This window comes from Takifugu flavidus, chromosome 6, assembly GCF_003711565.1.
Source record: "Takifugu flavidus isolate HTHZ2018 chromosome 6, ASM371156v2, whole genome shotgun sequence".
Taxonomy (NCBI): domain Eukaryota; kingdom Metazoa; phylum Chordata; class Actinopteri; order Tetraodontiformes; family Tetraodontidae; genus Takifugu; species Takifugu flavidus.
Genome location: NC_079525.1, coordinates 4,012,444 through 4,038,334, shown reverse-complemented (window position 1 = coordinate 4,038,334; position 25,891 = coordinate 4,012,444). Strand labels below are relative to the sequence as shown.

Below are 25,891 nucleotides of genomic sequence, written 5' to 3'. Positions count from 1 at the left end.
GACATTATACATAAACACTTCTTTCAAAAGGCTCCTTTGATTTATGATTCAAAGCCCAAGTGATGTTCAAGTTGTTGGAAAGCCATTATGCGTCATCACCAGCGAGCTATTATGCTTTTAAAAGCAGAGCAACACAGGATTATGTTTTATTTTAATAGTTCTGAGTCATCTTATTATTGCCGGGTGTGCAATAATTTAGTAAATGTTTAGCTTGATATTTTTGAGGAGGATGGCGTTTGTGGAGGGTGATAGCCTCGGCGGTCTGTTTAATATCTCCACGTTGCTCCAGACTCGCCGTTGCTGCATAAATGACATTTCTCCTGTTCCTAGTGTGTTTCGCTCTGGTTCCTGGCATTTTAAAACAATATTCTTTGCTCTTATCTTGAGTAGCAAATGCAGATTTGTTTCAGTATTCCTTTTACCTTTAATTAAAACCTTTCTCCACTGTTGAAGAACCGATTAAAAGTAATCCAAGATTAAGTCCTCCATGTTTACCTCTACAAAGCCCCTGTGCGACCTTGTTCTGCAGCTCCATTCTTGTCTAATTAAAACTACAAGACTGGATCGTTTGTCTGAATTCTCCTCCAATTGATATTCTTTGCCACAATATATTAAGCCATTCTGGGCGGCAGCAGGCGCTCCATCAGCTCGGTGCTGTCCTCTGATGTACGGCGCCGTCATTGCCGCTCCGTTGTAGCTACTGTAAGCTGAGAGCACTCGCCCCACAGTAATTTACAGCAGTAAACAATGTCAGGCTCGTGCAAACCAACAGCCCCCACATGCACTCACACACAATTCTCCCTCTTGCTCTCTGTCACTGTGGCACTTTCAGTCTTTTTTTTATTTTATATGCCTCCTCTCCCTTTTCTTTTTTTAATGAGCCCACTGTTATTAGGGCTATAAATCAGAACAATGGGCTTGATGTATAATTCACTGTGTGTACTCACCCACCCCCAGCGGCCCTGAGGAAGCCCTCAGTGTATCACTGTCAAAGCAGAGCAGCACAGCGTGCTAGCATGAGGAGTTTTGCTGTCTAAAATCCTGGGGTTTGCAGAACACACGCTCTCAATGAATTAAAACAGCAACAACACACAAACGCTGTGAGCGTCACACCCAGTACACAGAAGTACATGTACACAAACACCCCCCATTACATCCGCATGAAACAGTAGCCACAGCACAGATCGATATCAATGCCTGGCCCTGGATGAGTCTCGCTGTGACAGCCCCCCCTTTAATATGAAAAAGATCCAATTGATCCACTCGCTACCAGCCCTTCATCCTCAAAAGGCCATCATTCCATTACCATTGATCTGCTGTATGCCTGTGTGTGTGTGTGGGTGTCTGTGTGTGGTGTGTGTGGGTGTGTGTGTGTGTGTGTGTGTGTGTGTGTGTGTGTGTGTGTTTATGAGAGATTAAGGGGGGTTTGAGGGTAGGAGCCAAATAGTAATAAAAATTGAACCAGCCTGAAAGTGATTTCTATAAATGAGTATTTAAATAATAGCTGAGCAGCTCGGGGTTATTGGTTTTGGAGAGCGATGTAATATTAATGCAACTTAACCTTTTTTTTCTTGACTAGTGACCAGTATATTAGATACGTATTAATAACAGCGGGAATTAAAGGAGCCCACAGCCAGGCTATTGATATTCCTAGTTGGTCCTCTTTCATTGGAGCACATTAGTTTTCTCTGACAGACTACAGCTGCAGGGGCTCCGTATCTCAGCCTCTAAAAAGCACTCTGCGGGAAAGGATTGATTTCTGTCTGAAGGGAAACATCATCTAATATTCATGTGAGATTGCACAAAGGCTACCGGTTTAATTTGCCTTGCAACTTTTATTTTGCAAAGACAGATCTCAGATTGTAGTCGGAGCAAAATTAAATCAAGTTGCATTTATCAGCTGTGCCTGTGCATTTATGCCAAATTTCAGAAACAAATGGCATTTTTTATACTTTATACTCGTTGTATAAAAATAAAATGTCTTTCTGCATATCCCCCCCCTTTCCCTAAACAGCCCATCGGTGCTCTGAATCCAAAGAGAGCAGCTTTCTTTTCGGACAGATTTGAGTCTTGGGAGGATGATCAGGTGCCGAAGTTCCACTATGGGACCCACTATTCCACCTCCAGCTTCACCCTCATGTGGCTGCTGCGCATGGTAAGTCTATTTAAACTAAATAATGTGCACTTTTTACTGGGACGGGTAAAATGATACAGAAAAAAAGATGATTCCATCGTGTCCAGGTCATTTCAGGTAATTCTTTCACTGTTTCATGCTAAATCACGCTAACCCTTTAGCCTTTTTGTACTTGGACACAGTAACGCTTTAGAAACAACAATAAGGCTTTTTAAAACACCCTGCATGTTTTTTGTACCTTTGAAAAGAAGCCATCAATCTTTCCATATTGCACTCGAGGGAGGAAGGAAGGTTACTAAGTTTCTCCCACGTGCACTTTTTTTCTGTTATTGTCACAGTAGCTCACTGTCTCAGCGACTCCCAGTAGAGTCACTTCATTGATCCCTGCACATCATTAGTGGGCTTATTTTAAAGCCACTTTACCAGAAACCTCCCACTTAAAGATCAAACCTCCCATCACAAAGTAATCAAACACTGTTTGTGTCAATTTTGTGCATTTTCTAGCACTTAATCCTGCTGTATTGTGTTGATTGCCTTAGGAGAGAGAAGCTGTTTAAAGTCCCTTTTAACCATCCGAGGCTTACGTCATTTTAAGCTCAATTTAATTAGCTATCTACTGTATTAGTTTTAGCCGTGGCTCAGCATATTGTTTTCATGTCACTCGGGGGCTTTTATGCCAGATGAATCCGTCCTAACCAGATTATACATGATTAGAAATGCATCAGCTGCACAAGTGCATTGGCTCTTCTTGGATTACTGTTATTTTGTTTGCTCATTTTTGGACCCCAGGTTCTTAGAGAGCATGTAAAAGGGGCTAGAGTTTCTAAGCTGTTGACATGGGGCTGTATTAAGTCAGATGCTGGAACACCTCCTTGCATTATATTCATGTTGGATGGATCTATTTCATCATAGCTGCTGCCAATTACCAACAAAGCCTTTTTTCCCCCTCCTGATCTGCAGGAACCCTTTACCACATTTTTCCTGAACTTCCAAGGAGGAAAGTTTGACCACGCCGACCGCGCCTTCTCCTCGGTGTCCCGGGCCTGGAGAAACTGCCAGAGAGACACGTCTGATGTCAAGGTACTCTACGCAGGTTCAGAAAGTTAAACCCTTTGATTTTTAAGACAGTTGGAGCTTAGAAAAGAGATAAAGAGCTGCACACTATTAAGAGTAAGCGCCTTTGTGCAGATGGGAGGAAAGGATTCTCTAAAGGAATGTCCAGTCATTACCAATTCATGTTCCAAAGCAATGAAAGCTTCCTGGTCCTCTGATCAAAGTGTGATTCTAATCCTCATCTGTCCCGGCTGTCTGTCTCCCATTCAGCCAGCTATAACCTGGACTTGAATCTTTGCCCACTGGGCCCCAAATTCTGCCGGGCTGTGGGAGCTGTCCTGCAACGGCACAGGTCATTCCCTGGAACCCCCTAGTATACAATTTAACTGCCCCCCTCAAACATTTACGACTACAGTCAGACATTCTGTGTGAAGGCTGGGGATTGCTCGGTCTGCTGGCACTGGGTCACTAGATGGAAGAGCAGCGGTGGTGCTGGGGGGGCGTTGACGCTTGGATGAGTTTACCGCCTCCCCCCCCAAAAAACCCTGACGATAAAACATATGGATTGTGTTACGACGTCGCTGGCCAATGCTTGATTGCAAAAGCTCAACAAGAGCCCTCGTTTGCTCTCTCAGTCTAGACCTGTCAGTGTGGATCAAACTGTGAGAGCTCAGCCTCAGATCAAAATAAAGGGGGATCTGGACCACGTTCCATTGTTCCAGTCTGTTCAGGGTTGTTTTTTTTTTTTGCATATTTCGATTGAAAGTCAGTCGACTTTATCCACTTGGACGCACATATTCTTGTTCTAGGCAAAAGAGGAATTAGCGGAGAGATGTATCAATTTAGTATGCTAAGTACGCCATTTAGCTTTTGCATTAGAAGCATTCATAGCAAACCCCTGTCCCCTGCCTGAGGGCAGAAAGTCCCAGTGTTTTCATAGACCACTAGAAAAGAATGGGTGATAATAGGTTACAACACCCAGATTCAATGTGTCTCTAGCCTGGGTGACGCTAGTGTGACCTCTGGTTCCCAATCCCTTGACCTCCAGCTTAAGCCCAAAGGCATCGGTGCAGGAGAGAGAGCAGCAGAGGGGTTAGAAGTAGCGACTGTGGAAGTGTAGCAGAGAAGCCCAGAGGCCAGAGCCCCATCCAGTGACCCATGACAGGACAGGATTGGGGATCAGAGGGGCTGGCCTCTGACCAGGCCAGAGCAAAGGGGCCATTGCACATAATAGTCCATGCAAAGAGGTTTGAGTGTTGGGTGAGCAAAGCCCTCCAGGTTTGTGTGTGTGTGTGTGTGTGTGTGTGTGTGTTGTGTGTGTGTGTGTGTGTGTGTGTGTGTTGTGTGTGTGTGTGTGTGTGTGTGTGGTGTGTGTGTGTGTGTGTGTGTGTGTGTGTGTGTGTGTGTGTGTGTGTAAACCCTGCCACCTCCAGCTCAAATTTACACCAGGCTGCAGTCGTTGAACCTGGGTGAGCTGGTGGATTCGTTAAGAGTTTGACCTTTCAGTTTCAGGTCAGGTTTTGTGGGGTGAAGACATTTCAGAAGTGAGGAAGTGCTCTGTTGTTTTAAGCCCGTGTGTTTGCTTGCTTATTTGATTGGATGTGTTCCCTCCCAGAAGAGAGATGGATGTATCATATAGCTAGTTTTTAGGAAATAAAAATAGTGGGTCGTGCAATCTTTTCAGTACATTTTCCTTTGGAGAGCTTGTTTTTGATTAAGACTTTGTAAACCAGTGTTTAAGAAGGCGGTCAGGCCTGTGGTCCAGAGTATTTGCATGCTGTCGTCGTCACCTGACAGGTTGTCAGCTTGATACTGGTAGTGTTCTACTCATCTCGAATGTCAGACTGTCAACATGTTTTTATCTTTCTGTCCTTCTCAAATGGAACAGTCAGCACTTGCAGTCACACAACAGGCTGTCAGGCAGCCGGGTCACCAACCGCTTCCTTGGCTAGCTAGCTAGCATCGTTTGCGTTTATACACAGGGAACAGACACAAATGGAGCTCTGCACCATTAGAAGAAATGGAGCCATTTTGACATACACATCTGTGCATTTAAAAATGAGATGCATCCTCATGTTTTACAGTCAGCAACATAAAAGTGTAGTCCTGTAGCGTGGCCTATACGCTTTTGAGATCAGACTCTGTCTCAGCGTTTGTGCTTATTGTGGCAAGTTCTGCTTCGTTAAGAGTAACAAATAGCTAAACATATGAGATTACATCCCCTGTCATAACTGTACTTCTATTCCCTATCTGCCAATTTGAAAATGCTTTGTGTTGTATGGGACAGTCAAATAAAATCATCATAGTTAGGGATGAAATTGGCTGCCTGAGACTTTTTTTTCCTCTGGAAGAGGAGATAGAAAACTCCCTTTCTGCTGTTTAAATACAAACAACACAAATGAGTTCATTTGGATCGCAGCAAAACTGCAGCCAAGTCAACCCTCTGAGGGTTTTTTTTTTTTTTTTTTTTAAAACATGTTTTGAAGTTACTGAACACAATTTAAAATGTGTGTGTCGTCCCCCTGCAGGAGCTGATTCCAGAGTTCTACTACCTCCCCGAGATGTTTGTCAACGCCAACAGTTACAGCCTGGGCGTGATGGAGGATGGCACAGTGGTGTCTGATGTGGAGCTGCCCCCCTGGGCCAAGAGCCCGGAGGAGTTTGTGCGCATAAATCGCCTGGTGAGAAGTTCTCATATGTAAACAAGTTTGCTCTTTGCTTCAATGTAAATCCCCTTGATTATTACTGTACTCATCAGTATTTTACACTGTGAACCTACACAGTTCTGGGTCTGCCTCCCGTGTTATTTCACCCAACAGTCATGCAAAGTCTCGCCCGGATTTTTGCCACCCCCTCTCCGCTTTGCCTGGAAATGCTAATTCAAAGAGACAGTGTTATTTCCTGACCGTCTCGTAGTCCTTCCTGTTATTTGAGCCTCCCGCTCCTTCAACATGCCCCAACTCTCGGGTTGCTGTGTTGGAAAAGTGATTCAACATCACCTCGCCTTCCGTCCTTATCCACCTCGCCATCTCTCTTTCTGCTCTCGCGCTGCACGCAAACACATGTGGCGTGCGCCAGCGCATGCATTGGTGTTTGTGTGCAGAGAAATGATGCAGTATCCTGTTTCTGATCTCTCCTTCCTGCCTGCAGAAATATATTCTGTGTATATGAATGTCGGATATCAGAGCAGCTTTCATAGTTTTATTGTTGATGATCTCCCCTCTCTCTCTCTCACACACACACACACACACACACACACACACAGCTGGAAAATGAAGGTTACTCTTTGGATCAGAGTGAATTCTGCCAAGGTCAAAAAATATCTGTGCTGCAGTGATTTATCTTAGGAACTTTTGTTCCTGTAGCTTTGAAAGTTCGTTTACTTTGATAATAGCATGATGAATTCTTCGTGGGCAGCGCTCGCCTTCAGGCAGATGTTTGGGTTAGAAGCAGACGCAGCTTCCTGCGTGATGTGTGCCCACAGTAGTAATGGGTGCTGATGGGGCTGGGTGTGCTCAGTGACCTGCGCAGTCTGGTGGTTGGGTCTGCTAACCACCCCGCTGATACGACCAGGCCCCTTTCATTAATCACACGTCCCCGTGTTTGGCTGTCAGCTCCGTCTGGGCCAGGGTGGATGCTTCAGGGGAAGCTTGTGCAGTTAAATTTGTAGGAGTGCACTTATAATTTGAAGCTGATAGTATTTTGGCAGTGTTGTTTTTGGATCTTAGAAGGCCTTAATTTATAATGAGTCGATGTTTCCTCTTGTTCTCCAGAGTATTGTTTTACATGGAGGCGTAGAACATATCTTCTAAAATATTCATAATCTAGATGGCATCATTGTGGCTACAAAAAAAATCAGCAAAAACAATAACATTGAAAAAGCCAACTTGTTAACATCTGTGTGCTAATGTGCTTTGTGCTCCTGCAAGCACAAAGCAGCTTTTTGTTGCCTGTTTAAGTGCTCCGCTCTCATCCACCTCCACTCCCTGAATTTACTCCTTCCCTTTGTGTCCAATTTGGTGCAGCGGGGGCCATTTGGCTTTATCCAAATGGCTCGCGCTCGTGCACAGAGCCACCTGCCCATATAACGCTCGCAGGCTAATCAAATTTCAGTTCACGGCCTCTTTATTTGCCGTGTGCAGAGTGAGGTATTGATCAAGCTCACAGCTAAGTCCTGCAGGCAGATGTGGGTCTACACAAATATAACCAGCCCTGCTGGAGGCTGGTTAAGTTCTGTAATGTCGTGTAAGAAGAAAGAACAGTCGAGGACGCGATAGACGGAGGGTTGTGTGGGTGGACAGTTCTCTGGTCATGACAGATAGCTGGCATTAGAAGGTGTCAGCTGGCAACTGTGGTTGGGCGGCGAGAGGGATGAGCACGGCGAGGACCAGAGAGGAAGCCCGAAAGAGTTAATGGGCTGTTTGGCTCTCGTTAGCTTGTCTGCCGCTAATGGGCTCGCAACACGCGGAGAGAACACGCAGACACACACAAATGCACGCTAGTTTTCAGATACACACACTCCTGCTGTCTCCACTCCGGCTATGAGTCGTAGATGATGAACAGCTAATTAGGGCTCAATCTGGAAACGCCATTAAAATCCTCTCACAGTAAAGGATTGTGTCTCTGTGCAAAAAGGGCATTAAAAAATGAATCAAGAAAATGTGCACATGGCAAACTTTAGCCTGATTTATGTGTTTTTTTTATTGCTTATAGATAAACTGCAACATGCATTATCTTATATTAAACATTTAGATGCAAGCTAGTGAAGGCACACACCCTTTTTTTTGGGTCACCCTGCTCTCACACATGCATGCACATGCACAGATTTTGAGGCGACATGCCAGATAGATCAGGGGTCTCCTTGTTGTTTTTACCAGAAGGTCAAACAAGAGGTTAAGAACTTCATCCCTCCTCTGCCAGATAAATCCTCGTCTCTGGGTGATATCAACCACTGTGACATTCCGCTGTATATGGCCACAGCTCACGTCTCGGGTCTGCTTACCATTAGCGTGATAGCAGGTGATCGCGTGCGTATGCTTGTGGAAGGTTACGTGTGTTTACCTGTGCTGTCATGCGTCCAGCCTTCAGTGGATCCACTGACATGGAACAGCCTAAACCACCGCGTGTAATACTAGCTACCTCCTACTGGCCCTGATTTAGTGACCATTTGTTTAAACTTTATTAACATGCACACCAGTTGTATTTATTTATTTCACAACCAGATTTACTGTCACCACCCTCCAACTCTAAAACCACACCGCTTCAATTAGGATTTACCTGTGAAGAAAGCTCTTTGCACATCAGAATATGGAGCTCTTTGACGGATCCATGCCCTCGTGCTACAACCAGGCACATTTTTCTCATTCAAAACCGCTGCCTGATTGCAAATCCCAAAATCTGAACGCGTTTCTCTGTTTAGACATTAAAGATTGGCCACTTCCTTCCCTTCCAATCACCCTGAATTTGCCCATTTGCTGCTCTGTAGTTCAGACGTCAGTTCCTCGCAGTCATCTCCACATTTGCGGGGTCGATGACAGACCTGTGAAGCACACATGGGAGGGACGGGCAGCTTTGGCCCATTCTTTAGCATCTACTCAGTAAGAACATTGACAGAGGCATCTTGTGAAACCCTCTCGCACAAAGACTTTTCCAGTTAAATTGGCAGAACCAACTGAGTGATGGCTCACGTGTTTGGATGTTGTGATGTGCCTTTCTGCAGTCATGATGTGATCTGGTGGAACATCAGGTGAGAATACAAATGTTAACCAAGTGATTTATTCCAGAGTGAGGTTCGGTCACCATCGCTCTGCCAAATAGAGGATGTTGGCCTAACATGAAGGCAGGGGGTGTGTAAAGGACTAAACACTGCCTGTGACTAATCAAACACCCACAATGGAGCCCCCCCCCCCCCCACACCCCCGCTGCAGGACAGATGCAGTTTCTTAGGCTATTGTTTGTCAGATTTGATTCTATTTCAGGCGTCTTGTTGAAATTCCGACCACTTGAGATGAGATGTCTCGTTGAATAAACAGTGACATTTTGAGCTGTTATCGCTACAGATCCTATTGATTAAAAGCCAACAATATCAGTCTGATTTGAATCCAAGTATTCATCAGATCACCTCTGCCCTGAAGATGTTAAATCATGCATTTGTTGGCAGCGGCTTCTTGCGAAAATAGCAACCCTGCGTGCTGCTTTCCAAATGCTTAACAATGTGAATTAAAGACGTTACTGCCATTTGAGCAACCAGAGAAATAAGCAGTGAGTATCTCAACCCAGCATGCTCTTTGAACTCCGATGGTGATCCGTTTCATGGATCCCCCAGCTGTTCGTGTGAGGTGAACATCTACATGGCTGCTCGGCGCCAACAGACAAATGTCTTTTTAATTTGAGTCGAATCACCTTTACCCCCCTCCCAGACTCCGCAGAGGACTCTGAAAGCCTGAAGTGTGTCATTTTTATATGCTGACAGCCTTTCGCACCTTCAGAAAACCGTGCCATCATCAAGTCCATTATCCTACCAGTCAGTGATCAAATAAGGGTGCCCGGGGGGGCGTTGGGTGTTGTGTTTTCTCACTATCCCAACTGAGTATTCTTAGAATACTTTAAAATACTCAAGTATGTTGAAATATGAGGAAGGCCGGGGTGGCCAAGACAAAAGCACGTCCCATTTCTTTTTTTTCCCACAAGACATGGAAGCTCCCAAGCTCGATCCCAAGTCCCACAGAGTCAAAGATCACGGCTGTTTACATTCACCTCTCATCCACACAGCACTTTCTGATCAGGCTGCTGCTGGGATGCACAAACCGCTGTTCCCACCACCCACCTCCATGTTATATCCTCACAGAACGCCGCCCGCCCCCAGGAATTCATGTGTGAGCTGAGGTAAACCACCTCGAGGACCAGTCACTAACCACGAACATACTCTTAGGCACTGATGAATGACTGATTGGGTGAAAATCTTAACATCGTCTACACAGGCTTGAGCAACAGAGCGGGTTGCCGTGATAGCTCAGCGCTAATCTATTTCCCTGGTGTCCGCCAAAAGCTGTGTTGTTGGATGGGAACTAGCACGTGGGACAGCAGTGGGGGGGTTATCTGGTTAATGTCAGGCAGCGTTCACTGTAGGGGTATTGTCATGCACGAGGGCAGACATGTTTACTGTGTGCTCGGTGTTTTACGAGCTGTCCCCCTCTTTCCCTGCTCCCCCTCGTCCTCCTCTTCAGTGATGTAATGGAGGAGGCCGATGAGAGCCTGAGAAATGGGATGATATACTGCTGCTGACAAACTCACTCACTAATGTTGTCCTTCTCCCTTTTTCCTGCACTCCTCCACACTCTTATTTTACTTCTGCCAAAGTCCACCGAGATACTCTTTTGCAGCATTTGCCTGTTTTCAGCCTCCCGCTGCCCCTCAGACAGCTGTGTTGCCATCTTTGTTCCATTTGAACAGATGTCTTTGCCCTCTGTCCTCAGCAATGATCGATTATTTCAAACAGAGCGACCAGATGCCGGCATGTACAGAACTGAGAAAACTGGACGTCTGACTGATGCAGTCTCGTCAAGATTTAAGTCAATCGGGAATCGAGTGTTTAATTGTTATTCTTTGTTGTGTTATAACGAGATTGGTTGTGTTTGATAATCACTATATGACTGCATTTGTAATATGTAGCGTAAAAATATAACAATATTATAAGGATAAGACCCCCACATGAGAACCTCTTCTCTTAAGCTAATCACAGGAGTCATTGATCCTCATCACATGAGCATGAGGTTCAGGGAGCTTCAGAGATCATCTGCAGAGACAGGAGCGATCTTCTCAATTATCCAAATTGTCTCTCATTCTGCAGGCTATGCTCTTCTCTGTGGCATCACCTTAAATCAGCTCCTCTGTTGATTTAGCCTCTACGCGCCTGCTCACGCTGTGATGTATCTGCTAGCTTGTTAGCGGTCCAGCATGGAAGCAGACAGATGGGGAAGTTCTCTGCAGGTGCTTGTTAGCTGCTGTTCAGATTGTAGTATAGACAGGAAATGACCAGTTCCTTTAAATACGTGTTTTTTTTCATCTTTTAGCTGAAATTTTCGCAGGTATTTATGACAAAGCATATTCCAACTATATTTGTTCATGTTAGTTGAAAACCAAGCATCTAAATTTGACACTTCATCCTGTTCTTTTAAGCAGGATTGTTTACTTCGCTTTAACTTGCGCTACTTTCTGCACTGCCGTCCTGAAGTACATAAATCCACCATGAAATGGTGTTTTTGGGACGATCCTTTCACAATCACAGCTCATTCTTCTTCTTTTCTCAGCATAACTCGTTATTCCTGCACCTTTTTTAGCGGGAGCTTTGGGACGAGTAAGTCTGGGCTGGAGTTTCAGATCTCCCTTGCCAGCATGAGCGCCTCTGTTGAACCGCGTCCAGAACTCTCACAGTTGTGACCTGTCTAATTAGGAGAACAGGAAGGTGGAAGGGCTGAAGGAACACATACAGCCTATCTGGAGGGGTTTTTTTGGTGCGTGAATATGAGGATAAAGGAAACGCTCGTGTTTTACGTCATCCATTGCCCCCCCTTCTCTCTTCCACGTTGGTGGGGCAGCTCTCCCCCGGCTGGCAGCAGGCCTCCGACTTCAAAATGACAATCGGCTTCTCATTTACAGCAAGCTAATAAGCCCTTTAATCAGAGCGCTTGTCAACCTCAGGGCAAGGAGAAGTTGATCCAAAGGATCAGATGACTGGAAGAAAGGCAGGAGGAAGAGAGGGAGCAGCACCAACAGTGAGAGGATAAGTAGAGGGGAAAATCAAAGGGATCTGCTGAACTTGGACCAAGAAAAAACAAACTGAAGCTGTGTTTAAATGTGGCTTCTTCTAATGTGATGATGTTCAGTCAACTTGGAAACACGCGGGCTTGATTTAATAAAGCGCGAATTAGGGATTCAGCATGATTACACCAAATTTGAAGGGACTGCAGCACTAATTCCAATGTTTAGCTGTGTAATTTTTTCTCAAATGAAAATGCAATATGTTTCACCGTCACAGATGTTGAATGTGGTTTCCAGGATGTTTTGATCAGCTCATTCCGAGGCAGTCGTTTCGGAGTATACAGACCTGACAAGTGTTTGCTTTATCCATCCGTAATCGATACAAGAGAAAACAGTCTCCTGCTGACAACAATCTCCTCACAACATGTGCGTTCAATTACAGCCCGCGCCGCCCTCGTGCACGCGCAGTCGCCCGGATCACCGATGGCATGCAAATGAGGGCATTGATTTAAGTGACATTTTAACATCCTCCCACACCCTCTCAGCACGGCTTTAAAAGGTTGTTTTTAAGGGCCGATCGGGGGAAAAGAGGAGAGCATTCACGCTCACCTCGTTAAAGCTCGGTCCCGACCGTAAAGCTAACCACAAGCCGCAAAGGCCGTCAGGAAAACCTCCCGCAGGCCCCTAACAGATACTTTTACTTTTGAGCTCAGGATGATAATCACCAAAGGACGACCACAGTCGGATAAAAGCCGAGGTAGAAAAAGAGCACACCCGCTTCTAAGTAGAAAAAGCATTCCATGATGGTGCTCTGCCGACCAGCCACTGCTTTGACGTCGGGCGTTCTCGATTTTTCTGCTCTGGACTTCGCTGCGTAATCCTGGTCTAATGTCCACCAGCTGCTTAATCGCAATCAGTCGCTGTCTGGAATCAGAATCACATGGCTGAGTCAGGAGTAGGCCCGTCTCGCGCTAAAGAGTAACGTCTTTGATGGACACGGAGTTAAATTGTCGTTGTGTTTATGTGGATTTCCTCAGGCTACGATTTCACAGTACGATCTGCAGATGTTTCTGGAAAAGAAAAACCCCCAAAAAAGGGAAAAAAAGAGTTGTTTATTAATGCAGTTTCGGTAGAATTCCTTCGGGTATTAACGTTTCAAAAATGAATCCCGAATTGCTGCTGCCACTGGAAGCGGATCTCGGGCAACAACAAAGGAGATCCGGTGCGATTCGGAGATGAATTTTGTCAAATCCTCAACAATAGAGGAGTGGGATTCCACCGCCTTCTACCCCCTATCAGCATTTACATAACGGAATGCTAAATTATTCATTAATTATCAGAGCGTCCCCCGTGGATGAGGATGACACACACACTAGCTGCTAATTGCCACATCAATAATCCTGCCCGGTTCCTCCGTAGAAGCAGCAGATCCCACCTCAGGAATCTGCTATCGGCCTCAGCCTTCTGCCGCCGTGTGGAACAACAGAAGGAGACACCACACCTGCTCACCTGGCCGGTTGTTAATGACTTATGGGTACATGCCCGACTCCTGTTCCTCACAAATTACAGAGAAAAAAAGAGAAATCGCCAGTAAACGATCATTTGAATGCTTTCCGTCTGACTCAGATCTCCCGGTGGGCCATGTTGTCTGTACCCGACTGCAAAGAAACGGTCGGATCGTTTGGTTTTACTCCCAAATGTGGGGAAAATGTTCTTTGTATCTCTTGAAGGCAGCTCTGCTGAGCTCCGTGTGAGAGGAGTGGCAGAACAAACAAATGCAATAATGCAGTTATACACACACATGCTTTCTCTTCACTGCCCCCCCCCCCCCAAAATGCTACATACAAGTGATTTCCATAAAGGCAGACCTCTGCGGAGGGAGCTGCAATAACACGGCTGCTCTTTGTTTCCCCCGTCCTGATTGACAGTAGATTGCAGTGCGCATTAGATGCCCATCAGGCCCAGCTCTAGTTTTGGAAACAGAGGAACGAGGAACGTCAAAGGTCAATACGCAGGCATAATGAACTGATCCCTCTCGTTCCCACCCCCTCCACCCCACCCACCAGAGTGAGTGCAGCTATGCTCGGCTTACACGCTAACCTTCCTAAAAGGCATTAATGTATGACACGAGCCTTTAAACACACTTAACGCCATGAAAACAACTGCTGCCGGGGGGGGAGACATGAGGTCTAGACTCTTTCTGCTCCAGCGTAGGTGTTCTTTTCATCCGAGTACCAAACCGTTGTGCACTTTTGTTCTGTACTTTTCCTTAGTTCAGCTTGTGCCTGATAAATATGCCAAATGACTCACCGGAGGAGGAAAGAAAACATCCATTTTGCCAACTTTGCAAATGTACATTAATGAGTCCCGAACCAGCTCTTCCAAAACTCAACACAAGGCCTGATGAAGAATCCATGTTGTGCTGTTAAACCCATAAAACTGCAAAAAAAATAACAAACAAAAAAACAAGTCTAGATGTCTGATGTCGATTTGGGGGTATTTTCTTTAATCTCTTTGATCTGGTGACCTGTTTGTCCAGAAATGTGTGATTTTCTTATTTCCTCTGCTACATTATAACCTCTCTGGCTGATTTAGAACTGGACATAATGTGGGGAAAAAAGCAACAGTGGAACACGTTCCTCTATAAATATTTGTGGTGAACCATCACAAGAGAAAACACATTAAGAAATATAATAATGTGGTTAAAGAAAAAATGAATGGTATAAACAAATACGCATACAACTACATCCCTTTATATTTCCAAATACACATTCCAGTAACAAAAATATTCTGCTGTGAATTATTTAAACGACGTTGTTAAGGTGAAGCTGAAACCACTTCTAATCAGTTCAAATTATGATCCAGCAAGAATTCGGTCTATAATGAAATCACATTCATTATGGGGCAAAACATAAAAAGCAGTAGAAACATGATCATACCGTAAGCTTTTTCCATATCCTCCTCATGCCTGCGTTTGCCTCCCTGATTTAAAGTTGTAATTAAGAGAGCGGGGAGGAATTAGATGCAGAATGAGCTGTCAGAAAGTCACATTTAAATGAGGGATGCGTTCATCTCTGCAGTAAAAATTTAAATGATATAAATTGCCATTTAAGTGTAGCACCAGGCTAATGTTTTGTCACAAATTAATGTGACACAAGGCAGCAATGACAATCAAGGGCTGTCTCATTCTAATTTGGGCATGTTTAGAGGGCTTTTGTGAGCCGACAGCTTTACACAAATTAAGACAATTGCCTGTTTTTATGAGGAAACCATAAATGTGTTTTTCCCTCTTTTGCCGGCTAATGAGGAGGGAAAACGGCTTGTATCTCAGCCCCATGATGAGGCATTTGCAGAAGAGCAACACGGTGCTCTTATCCGCCCGCAACCAGCAGAGAGGACAAAGAGTTGGACTCAAACGGCTCCCCGATGAACGACAAGAGTTTTCTAATGTTCCGACGCTCCCTTATGATCAGATATGGATTCAGGAACAATTTTTGCTGCCTCCGAGGGTTCATCTTGGAGGGGAAATTAGCGATAACTGCTGTGCAGTAATGGGATGAAGGACGGTTGGTTAAAGAGCGGCGCGGGTTCGGGGAACGCTTCTGTTGACATTTACGCTGCTCTGCCTCTGCTCTGTTTTCAGGCTCTGGAGAGCGAGTTTGTGTCCTGCCAGCTGCATCAATGGATCGACCTGATATTTGGCTACAAGCAGCAGGGTCCCGAAGCCGCTAGAGCCCTCAACGTTTTCTATTATCTGACATACGAAGGCGCCGTCAACCTCAGCTCCATCGGGGACCCCATGCTCAGAGAAGTATGTTAAGAATCATGCAGCAGCAGTATGTGTGCACGTACTATTTACTTCATGTATATCCTGCATAGATAAGCCTAGCTGCTGAGTAAGATGAAAAAGTAGGTGCACTGGAGCACTAGCACTTTGAGATCCACACTTAATCTGAAAATAGTCTGGTGTAAAAGCGGCTGTCCATCATCATGTGTATTCCAGCGATGTTTTGATGCCATTAACCACATGAGAAGGGTTGGAGAATAATACCGGAGTGCTAAGCTAACAATGTACTGTCGGGGTATTGCTGAGCAAAGGCTTTTCTGAAAGCACTCTACCAGTGTTCCACTTTAGCGCCTCACAGCCTCCTCCTCGGCTTTCATTCATTATTCATCCCCCTCACTTTGAACTGCCGTGCGCACAAGCTGCAGTCGGCACTGCCTAACAGGAACCACGCAACACCCAGAGTTGAAAAGAATAGTTAGCATGCCCGCAGCTAAACACAATTCTGACAACTTCACCAATCTGTAGTACTGAAAAGTAATGTGCTATTTGACTTGCATCCAACCATTCTGATGTCCTATTTTTAGTCCAGTCTGCATCCAATAACAAAGATTTGAAGCGTTCCCCGGAGGAATAATCTCGGCTTATTGCAGTCTGTTTTGGGACATGATTTTATTTGCTATGGAAACGCTTTATTTATTCTAGTAATAATAAAAACCACAAGAGGGGTCAGAATATGATCTTAGCCACCCAAAAAAAGGAGTAACCATTGGTTTGTTTAAAAGCTTCTTATAATAAAGCCCAGCACTGCGGCTTAACTGTACTTTTGCTGTGTTGTTATGCGGCAGTGGTGAACGCTGTTACCAGTAAGAAATGATCGATGACAGAATCCGTACAACACCCAATTTGTAATAAACCAGAATGAAGCCAAGATCGCCGTCACATTAGAGTCTAAATGGTGATGAGTGCAGACGACATCAAACGCCGAGCCTCCTCCGTTCTGCTGCCCTTCATGCTCAGTGACTGGAGCATCATGGGCACTTGGACTAGATCACTGATTTATCACCCCATTCACCCTAATTCCCGTCCAGATGTGCTTTGGCCTTTAGCCAACCGCGCACGCAATTTCACAAACACACAGAGCCACACAGTAGTGGATCACTATAAAACAAGATCAAAACTTTCCTGCCACTTTCTAGAGATCACACACATTAGTTCGCTGCATGTAAAAGATTTAAAGAAAGAAAATCTGTTTGATTCACTCCCTAAAATTAAAAAAAAATTCTGCTGCTATTACTCCTCTGATGATACATCTGATTTCCACTGTTCAACAACGCCCCCTGTGTGTGTGTGTGTGTTTGTGTTCAAATTAGTTAAACAAACCATGCTAGTGTTCCTGCCAGTCCCTCCTATCCTTAAACCGTGCGTGTGTGGAAGGAGACTCGCCCCGTCTGAGCTGAAGGTGACCCGGTTCCAGACCTGGGCCTCATGGCGGCTGAATCCTGAGGTTGTCTGAGGGCTGCGGGAGCTTTGGGTCTGAAAATGTCCCCAGAGTCCACCATTACTGAGTGACAACTGTTTCAGCCTGGGCTGGGGCCTGGGCCAAGCCAGGCTGCATCAGGACGGGCCCCGAGGCTGTTCATTGTCAGGGGGAGGGGCCACAGACAGAGTGCAGGATCCTGTAATTCCTGCCACGCTGTTTTGGCACTGGCTAACTCCTCAGAACCCAGATCCAAACTCTCTAACACATTCTGGGAAGATTTGGATGGATCTTAGCTCCACATGTTTGTACGTTCACATGCGTATGTATACACACGTCCATGGGGGTGCCCATACCTTTGTATATTTATGCGTGCTCATCAGGATAAATGCGTAGGGTTGTGTGTTTATATGTGTGTCTGTTCTGGGAGAGTTTGGAATAGCTCAGCACGGATTAGGGAATGCTGTGGAGACCGCTGCTGTGTTTTGCAAAACCATGATTACTTCCTGTCCTGCATCCGCTGCGAGTCCAACCCCCCCCCCCCCCCCCCCCTCTCTAAGAGGGCTATGTGTAGGTGTGCGCCTGCAGATCTGTGTTGCCTCCCTCCACATGGGGAGAAAGGCATCCTGCATTTGTTTTTTCATACTTGTAAAGGGCTTCCCCTCTTTCACTCGGGATTGTGGAAAATCCCGGAGCCCCTGACAGCAGCGACACTACACAGACACTTTGAAATTGAACAGCGTTTGCGTAATTCGGCAGAAGATGGGGGCAGGTACACACACATTTGGGGAGATTATTTGACAGTTGGTGACCGCCGCCCGCTGGTTTATTTTATCGTGCTTCCCTGTTTTATTCACCTAAAACTATGAATATTTATCCTGGAGTCGGCTCATTTTGCATGAATCTATTGTGTTTTACACGGGGATCCATCTTGTCGAGTGGCTGAGTAAATCAAAGGGCATGCTGGGACATCTGAGGCGAGGGCGCCTCAGCCATTTAAATGTATAGAATATAGAAAACCTTCATCAGACACGGGCCAGTGCTTCCGAAAGAGATTGGCTCCCTCATATAATCACCTGAGCATCGCATTGGCATCCAGGCACGGGACACGCTGACCTAGACGCCGCCACTTTCCTACATTACACAGCCTCGTAAATGTCAGGGCTCAGCTTAATGAAGATGGGTTGAGTGACTTTGAGGAGTGTCTTCCTCACATTAGTTTAAGCAAAACGCTGGGCTCCGTGGGCAGAGGAGACGCCGCGTGCTTTGACCTTGAATCACGCAGCGGCGTCCTCACGTTAGCGTCTGTGAACCAGTGAGAGATGTTAACGTCGTGCTCAGTCAGTAATGAGGTCATGTGCAAGGCTGTGATCTGTGTGATCACGCTAGCAAACAGCTTTTTTTATGTTTTGGTCTGTCGGACACCGGGAAGCAGATCCCTGATGCATATTTGTCCGGAATAGCAGGCTCATGCACAAGAACTCAGTTTTGACTCAAACCACCAACACTCACGCTAACAAGGAGAGTGATTTAAACTCTCCTCTGCATGTTTCCAAACCGCACCAACAGCCGGTTCTCCCTTTGTGGTCTTCGCAACAGATCGAACAATGAAACCCAAAAATCAAGGGCAAATTTCTCTTTTATTGTTTTTTTTTTTTAAAATCAGTCTCAAACCTGAGCTCTTTCAGTTTTAGCAGTTTAAAAATAATAGTCAGGGACAAAGATTTACAGGGAGGAAAAAGTACACGCAGGAGGTGCGGCTGCAGCTTGTAAATACTGTATTTATATTCTAAAATCTTTAAGGATATATTTAGACCGGAGTTTAGATGCGTAATTCCTTAATTCCAGAGCCGTTTTAACTTTTAAAAAGGCTGCCGCTCTGGTTAATTTCAGACTATGAGTATGAGTACGAGCCGACCGGCTTCCCGGTCTTTTTCTCATGGAAATACCATATGGAGGCCTCAACCATGAGCTCATTCTTAAACGCCTCGCCAAGTCAGACTCAAACGTCTCGGCCTGCACACAAGGGCTGTCACTCCCACACACTAGTCACTGTGCACACCGACGTACTGACGGGGCTGTCATCATTCCGTGCTTTTTTTTTTTCCCCCTTGTCCCTTTTTCAAAATATCCGTCAAATGCTCGGCCGCATTAGCGCAGATCATTCAGAGCATTTCTGCTTCTTCGGCCGCACGCACGATTTCCCAATTTAGTGCTACGCAGCAGAACCTGTTAAACTTAATAGTCGCACAAGCTTGTGGAGGTGTAGCATAAACCGACGGGCGCCTGTGCATCTCCACGCGTCTGCAGCGGCGTTCCGTCTCCGGCTGCAGTTGATCTGACAGTGAGCCGCGTGATGATGTCCAGAAGCTGAGTCCACATGACATTTATGGTCCATACCTCTTCATTAACACCACCTAAACAGCCTGCAAAACCCGCCTGCCCCTGCGCACGCACGTGTGTGTGTGTCTGTGTGTGCGTGTGTGTGTAAGATAAATCGAGGTGCGTGTCTGTGTGCAGAAAAGCACATATGGCGTGCATCTAGGACCACATTTTTTCCCCCTCTTCTTTTTGGTAGCTTTTGTCTTCAGCTTTCATATTGTAAAGCATTTGAGCCTTTTGATATAATGCAACTTGAGGTGAAGCTGTGCGTAATAGAATTCGATCAGTCAGATTTTTATTGTCTAGTTTCCGTGGTAACCGCAGCTTTAGCATCTCTGCAGGAGTTTTAGATCAGCGAGATTGAGGCCTCATTGTTTCAGTGTGCGCCACATTGTTGCCCTGCAGATTTTGAGCCACAACGGTAACATTTCTCTTCTTTTATCACCCCCCTCTTGTCTCATCTCAGGCGGTGGAGTCTCAAATCAGGAGCTTCGGACAGACCCCCTGCCAGCTGCTCATCGAGCCACACCCACCTCGCAGCTCCGCCATGCAAGTGGTGAGTGAGGGACGCACGGACGTGCGGACCAGACACACACACAACCCACTGTGGCAGTAATCTTTTAGTCTGCAAATACGATGACATAATGTGGGTCAGTAGCCAGCAGAGCTGTGCTATTAACCGTTCCTCTGCTGGATGAAAGCAGGCCGTGCCCAGATGTCCGCTCTCTGCTTTGCTTCACGTCTCATCTTTGGAAATTCGCTACTCGCCCTTTTTGTCTTTCATCTATCTCCCGGTTCTTCCCTCGCCCCCTGAAACTGTGGGAAAGTACAGTTTGGGGGTTGAAAGCATCTCCTTTCTCATCATTAGGGAGGTGTGTGTGAAAGGGAAAGGTCACCAGCATTTGTGTACACGTGTGTCAAGCAGAAGGCGGCAGGGAAAGGAGCAGCTCTGTGCTGGAAATCTGGGCCCGGGCCAGATTTCCCTACCTGAGCTGCAGCCCTGGAGATCAGCCACGGAGAGCAATGAACAGCAGCCCTGAAGTGACAGCTTTTTAAGGGCCAGGGAGTGCCTGATGGTGATGGGCCCGGGCCCCTCGAGTCCCTATTAGTGTGGTGTCCCTGTGGCGCTGACAGCTGGCCGTAGACCACCACCCAGCACAGTCATGCACACACAGGCACAGGCCAGGAGTGGGCCTTCGGATAACTGTGGGGTGCATTCATCTCTGTGTTTTTGTTTTTTATTCCACATGCAATTCTCCTGCGTTATATTGCGACATTATTCAGACACTTTCCGAAGCCTCTCCACCCCTCCGGGCTGCCTCAGCACGCCCTGTTCTCTCTGCTGTTCCGTGTTCCTGCGCTTTTTTCTTTCCCTCCAATCCTCCCTCATACCAGCACGCTGTCAGTGTGTCGGAATCTGCCCGTGCTGGCGGTAATGATACTGTCAGTGCGTCTGGTTAGCTGTCAGGCGCCCCGGATTCACTCGGGTCTCCTCCTGATGTTAACACTGATGTTCCTCTACTTTACACGCAAAGAGGAAAAAACGGCGCCGCGTTAGCGCTGCTTAGCACAAACACGCCATGTGAGGCCGTGTCTCAGCAGACCCGCTTTGACGACTTTGTTCTCAACAATTTTACATATTTGAGTCTTCTAACGCAGTCGGGCAAACAGTCGGGAACCTGGGTTAAAGGCACACAAGCGCCATTGATTGATAATGGATTACTCATGTGATGTGGAGGTAGTGAGCTCTCAGATTTAAATGAGTAAATGAGCTGTGTTTGTGGATGAGAAGGTTCCATATTACACCTCTTTAGGTTGACTGTCAAGCACAGGTAGCAGAGTAGCTGAGACAGGTCTGTCCTTTTCCAGACTTTATCTTTACTGCAGTACGAACTTTCTTCTGTCCTACTTAAACCTTCTAACTTTCTGTCCGTCTTCTCCCTCTTCTTCTCTTTTTGTCCCCACTAACACCGACCGCTGCTTCCCCGCTCTTCTTCTTCTTCCTCCCTCTCTGCCGCGGTTCCTCGCCTCTTCCTTCCCGCCCATTCGCCTCTGTCCTCTCCCCTCCCGCGGGCCTGAACAGTATCTTCTCCTGCAGACGCCGCTGATGTTCACAGAGCAGATGCAGCAGGACGTCATAATGGTACTGAAGTTCCCGTCCAACTCTCCCGTGACTCATATTGCCGCCAACACCCAGCCGGGCTTAACGGTGCCCGCCATCATCACCGTTACCGCCAACCGCCTTTTCGCCGTCAACAAGTGGCACGGCTTAGCAGGTCAGTCCGTGGTCGGTTCCTGGTCCACCTTAATTCCAAAGGTCTTTGCATCTCAAAGTCGCCACATCAGGTTGATTTCAAGTAAATATTTAGCAGCTAACGTCAAAATCCTAATTAATTCCATACTCCTCTCGTCCTCGGGGTTTAATTTTCCCATGTCAACCTCAGACCCCCTCCGGGATGGACGTTGATTTGGGAGACAGTTGACTGCGTCTACTGGATAGCAGTATCAAATGTGACGCGTGCAGCAGCCGGCATTAGGTCTCACGTCCACCTCTATACATCAGACGCTCGCTTCACAACCTTATTTACCCAACATCCACATCCCGGCAGCGCGAGAAACATTAAATTTGATATCTTCAGCTTCATCAGGATGACGAGCAATTCAAAGTCATCCATGCGCACCACAGACCAAAGTGAAGCAAGTCAGGGTTTAAAATAAACAGCATGATTAATTAATGCCCTTTAAAATAAGGCTTTAGCTTTGAAATCCTTGGATTTATATTTTCCCCATCTCTAACCCTTTTAAACTGTTTAATTTGTATCATTATTTGCCTTCCTGTGGAGAACACGAGACAATAATGTGGGTACGGTAACTCTCTGACCAGTGCAAGGCCACTGTCATGTTAATGTTAATTTTGAGCACATTATAATCCAACTTCACAAGGCCACACGATTCCAGCATTAATCCAATCTGTCTTCTTCTCTGTCAGGTCATCAGAGCTCAGTGGCCCAAGACCAGCAGTACCAGCTTCCTGTTGAAATCGACCCTCTCATAGGTTTGATGTCATTTCCTTACTATAAAGGAGATCACTTGTTAAATCCAGACGGATTTTTTAGGGGTTTTCTTGTGGATCCGGCTGCCACATTGGTGACGTGCTGCAGCGTGCAGCAGCGCGTCCCTGGACGCTAGATTAGAGTTGTTTCTCAGCCTCTGCCCCGATTCACTCTTCATGATATAGGCCCTGCTCTCGCGTGGAACCATTTGCATGCAAATTGGAATGCAATGAGCTGTGGCCTAGGCCGGCATTTCATCATCAACTGCAACCCCCACCCACCACCCCACACCGACCCTTTCCTCCCTCCCTCTCTGCATCCTCTTTGGTTTAATTTGAGCGGAGGGAAAGGACGCGTGTCAGTGGAAATGAATATGAATGTGGTAATAATGTGTGATTGAGAATGCGGCGCGGACGGCTGTCAGGACAATATGGGCGCCTCTCATCCTTCACGACTTGTTGATGAGCAGGGGAAGAGTGCCGAGGCCGGTGATGTATGGGATCCACTGGACGGAGCGGGGAGAGAAGAGCCCCCTCCGCCTCTCGCTTCCGTCGCTTCCCTGCAGCCTCTCGCAGTCTCACGCACATCTGCAAGGGGCTGTTTTTTCTCTGGCGTCGTGGTCACTCTGTCTCCCCAGACACATTTTATTCCACACGTTTTATTTTTTCATTAGACCGCTGAAGAGAACCAGGGCTCAGGGGCGTGTTTGCAGTACAGGATTGCGCTTTTATAAGCAAGTGAGGGAAGCGAGTGTGATATCAGTGACAGAAAGTACACTTTTAATGCAAATCTTACTATTAAATCTTTAATCTTTTTAGTTTATGCTCCCGACTACCATTGTTGTTTTTTCCTCCATCTCCCATTTTGTCACCCTAAATCAGAACTAGTGTTCTCAGTGATATACATTTGTGGGTGTGCCCGTGTGTGTCACTGATATATTTGCACTGTTTGCATTCCCCGAGAGGTCTGCAGTAAACACAGTAAATTCAGGAGGAGCGTTGAGCCAACTGGAGCTTTGGGGGAATGCTAAAAATGGGATGAAATATTGGCCCGAGTTGGTATGCTGGACCGTCTCAGGTTTCCTAGCTAAACGGTCTCCTCCGACACCTGTTTTTCCATTATTTGTCACACCAAATGTGAAATATTTCACATCGTACGCATCTCTCTGCAAAAGGAACAAAAAAAATACCACTTTTTTGCAATAGAGATCATCAGTAAATTAGCTTCCTGGCCGATCCTTGGTGGAATAGAATGTGCAGCGTGCGTAGCAGCTTGAATAGTCTGCATATTTTTTCCAAGACTGCAATTACTCAGAATAGACTCTTAGACTCTCACGAAAAATGTGAAGTACTGTAAACTTAACCTCCAGGATGTTTTATGTACTCCCTCACAAATCATCTCTGCCCTGAGCTGCGAAGGTTGAGCCGAGGTGCGAGGAAGTCTGAGCTCTTTGAAAGGAGCTGATCTATGTGAACCGTCTCTGCGCGCATCTGTTGATTTCAAACCTGCTCTCTTTCCTCTGCAGCCAATAACGTGGGCAACCATCGGCGTCAGATCTCCGACCTGCTGGATCAGAGCATTCAGATCAGCTCGCAGTGTTTCGTCGTTACAGCCGATAACCGCTTCATCCTCCTGTGTGGCTTTTGGGACAAGAGCTTCCGGGTTTACTCCACCGACTCGGGTATTAGCATAGCACACACACACACACACACACACACTCACACACACACACACAGCACTTGGGTGAACGGCAAAAATCGACTATATATGGTGAACTTTAGCATTACAGGCTGTGAATTTGTTGCCTCAAATGTAACTTTCAAAATAGCGCGTCCACTTTTTAAAAATCCATATATCACTTCACAATTTGGGTAAATCATATTTGGCATCTCAACATGCACATTTTCTCTCGCCGTCAGATCTTCGCTTTGATGTTTTTACGACTTTCAACAACAAACAGAAAACTACCCGCGATCGTCGAACACTTGTACTTTAAATTCAGTCCGCTTTCGCGCATATGGCCGGCAAATGCACACCTGTTTCTGGTTGTAACCGAATCAATTGTTATGTATTTTGTAGTCTCTGAGTCTCTGACCCACTTCCAAGTCTGTCAGATGAAACATAACGGTACCGACCCAACCAGCCACATCAGGGGGTGCTTTTGTTAGTGTACCGGTAATTAGCACTTTAACAATGAAGCTAGTCAGCTCATTGTCATTCAGGCATTTGAATATAAGTTTTTTCTGACCTCCTAATTACTGGTGTTTAATAAAGACGTGAGCAGATTTAGCAGAAAATGGTGTTAAAGAGCTCCTAAAGTTAATGAGTGCCGTGGCCTCTCCTCTAGCACCATCCTCAGGTCACTTTCTTCATTTTAATAGAGAAACAGTTTAACCTACACATGCACACGCACGGTGGAGTTTGATCACCGCTGTTAATATTTCTGAGCTGTTCAAAAACCCACTAAGATCCCCCCCCATTCTACCTTCCTTAGTTAGTTTGGATTTTATTTTAAGTATATTTATATTTGAGTAGATCATTTATTTTTCAAACAGTTTTGTGTTCCGCATGATCTTTATATAGATGAAAAATGAGGGGAATTAAAAATCAAATTAAAGATTTTTTTAATTGAATTATTTCAAACTTTTACACCATTAAAAGAATTTTAAGAAATAATTAAAGTTAGATGAAAAAAAAAAAATCCAAGGACACCGTAGTAAAAACCATTACTTCCTCCTCGTACCTGTATGTGTACAGCACACGCACACGCACGTGCACACGCACCAGGTCAGGGGTCCTAAATGAGACTGTCTCCAGCCCCCGTCTCAGCTCCTCTCAGCAGCCTCATCAGAATCAGCAGTCCAGCGCGCTCTGATTCAATTTGTGCAGGCTGGGGCCTCCGTGTGTGTAATGTTGGAGGAAGGGAAGGAGGGCCTGGAGGACGGAGACGGCTCTATTGTGCTGCTGCCACCGGGCTGTGCGACTGGAACGCGGAGCACACTTCAATCGCATATGCTGAACAGCTGCCACCAGCGTCCCCGAAGCCCCCAGGTCGAAGAACGGCCGGGGATTTTATCAATTACAAGGCTCGATTGGTGCACCGAAGAGACGGCCTCGTACGCCTGCGTGCACACACATCCAGCGTAATTCGCCCGTTGCGCGCAAGCGTCTCCGAGCAGATGAGTGTGTATAAATATGAGCTGCATGGTAGCCATTATTGCTGCAGCCATCACAAGTTATTTTCA

At 46.1% G+C, this 25,891-nt stretch overlaps 1 protein-coding gene across 7 annotated transcripts in view; it reads left to right on the top strand.

The window, feature by feature from the left end:
- The window catches only part of lrba (LPS responsive beige-like anchor protein), a 126,253-nt gene that overhangs the window by 92,534 nt on the left and 7,828 nt on the right, over positions 1–25,891 (top strand). For 5 of the 7 annotated variants that reach the window (XM_057036402.1, XM_057036405.1, XM_057036401.1 and 2 more), the window contains 8 exons: positions 2,015–2,155; positions 3,095–3,214; positions 5,716–5,868; positions 15,591–15,758; positions 20,060–20,149; positions 21,677–21,869; positions 22,583–22,648; positions 24,172–24,327. In XM_057036402.1, coding sequence (XP_056892382.1) covers positions 2,015–2,155; positions 3,095–3,214; positions 5,716–5,868; positions 15,591–15,758; positions 20,060–20,149; positions 21,677–21,869; positions 22,583–22,648; positions 24,172–24,327 — 1,087 coding nt within the window. The remainder of the gene's footprint in view (positions 1–2,014; positions 2,156–3,094; positions 3,215–5,715; positions 5,869–15,590; positions 15,759–20,059; positions 20,150–21,676; positions 21,870–22,582; positions 22,649–24,171; positions 24,328–25,891) is intronic. The other 2 variants (XM_057036403.1, XM_057036406.1) reach the window with 1 other exon arrangement.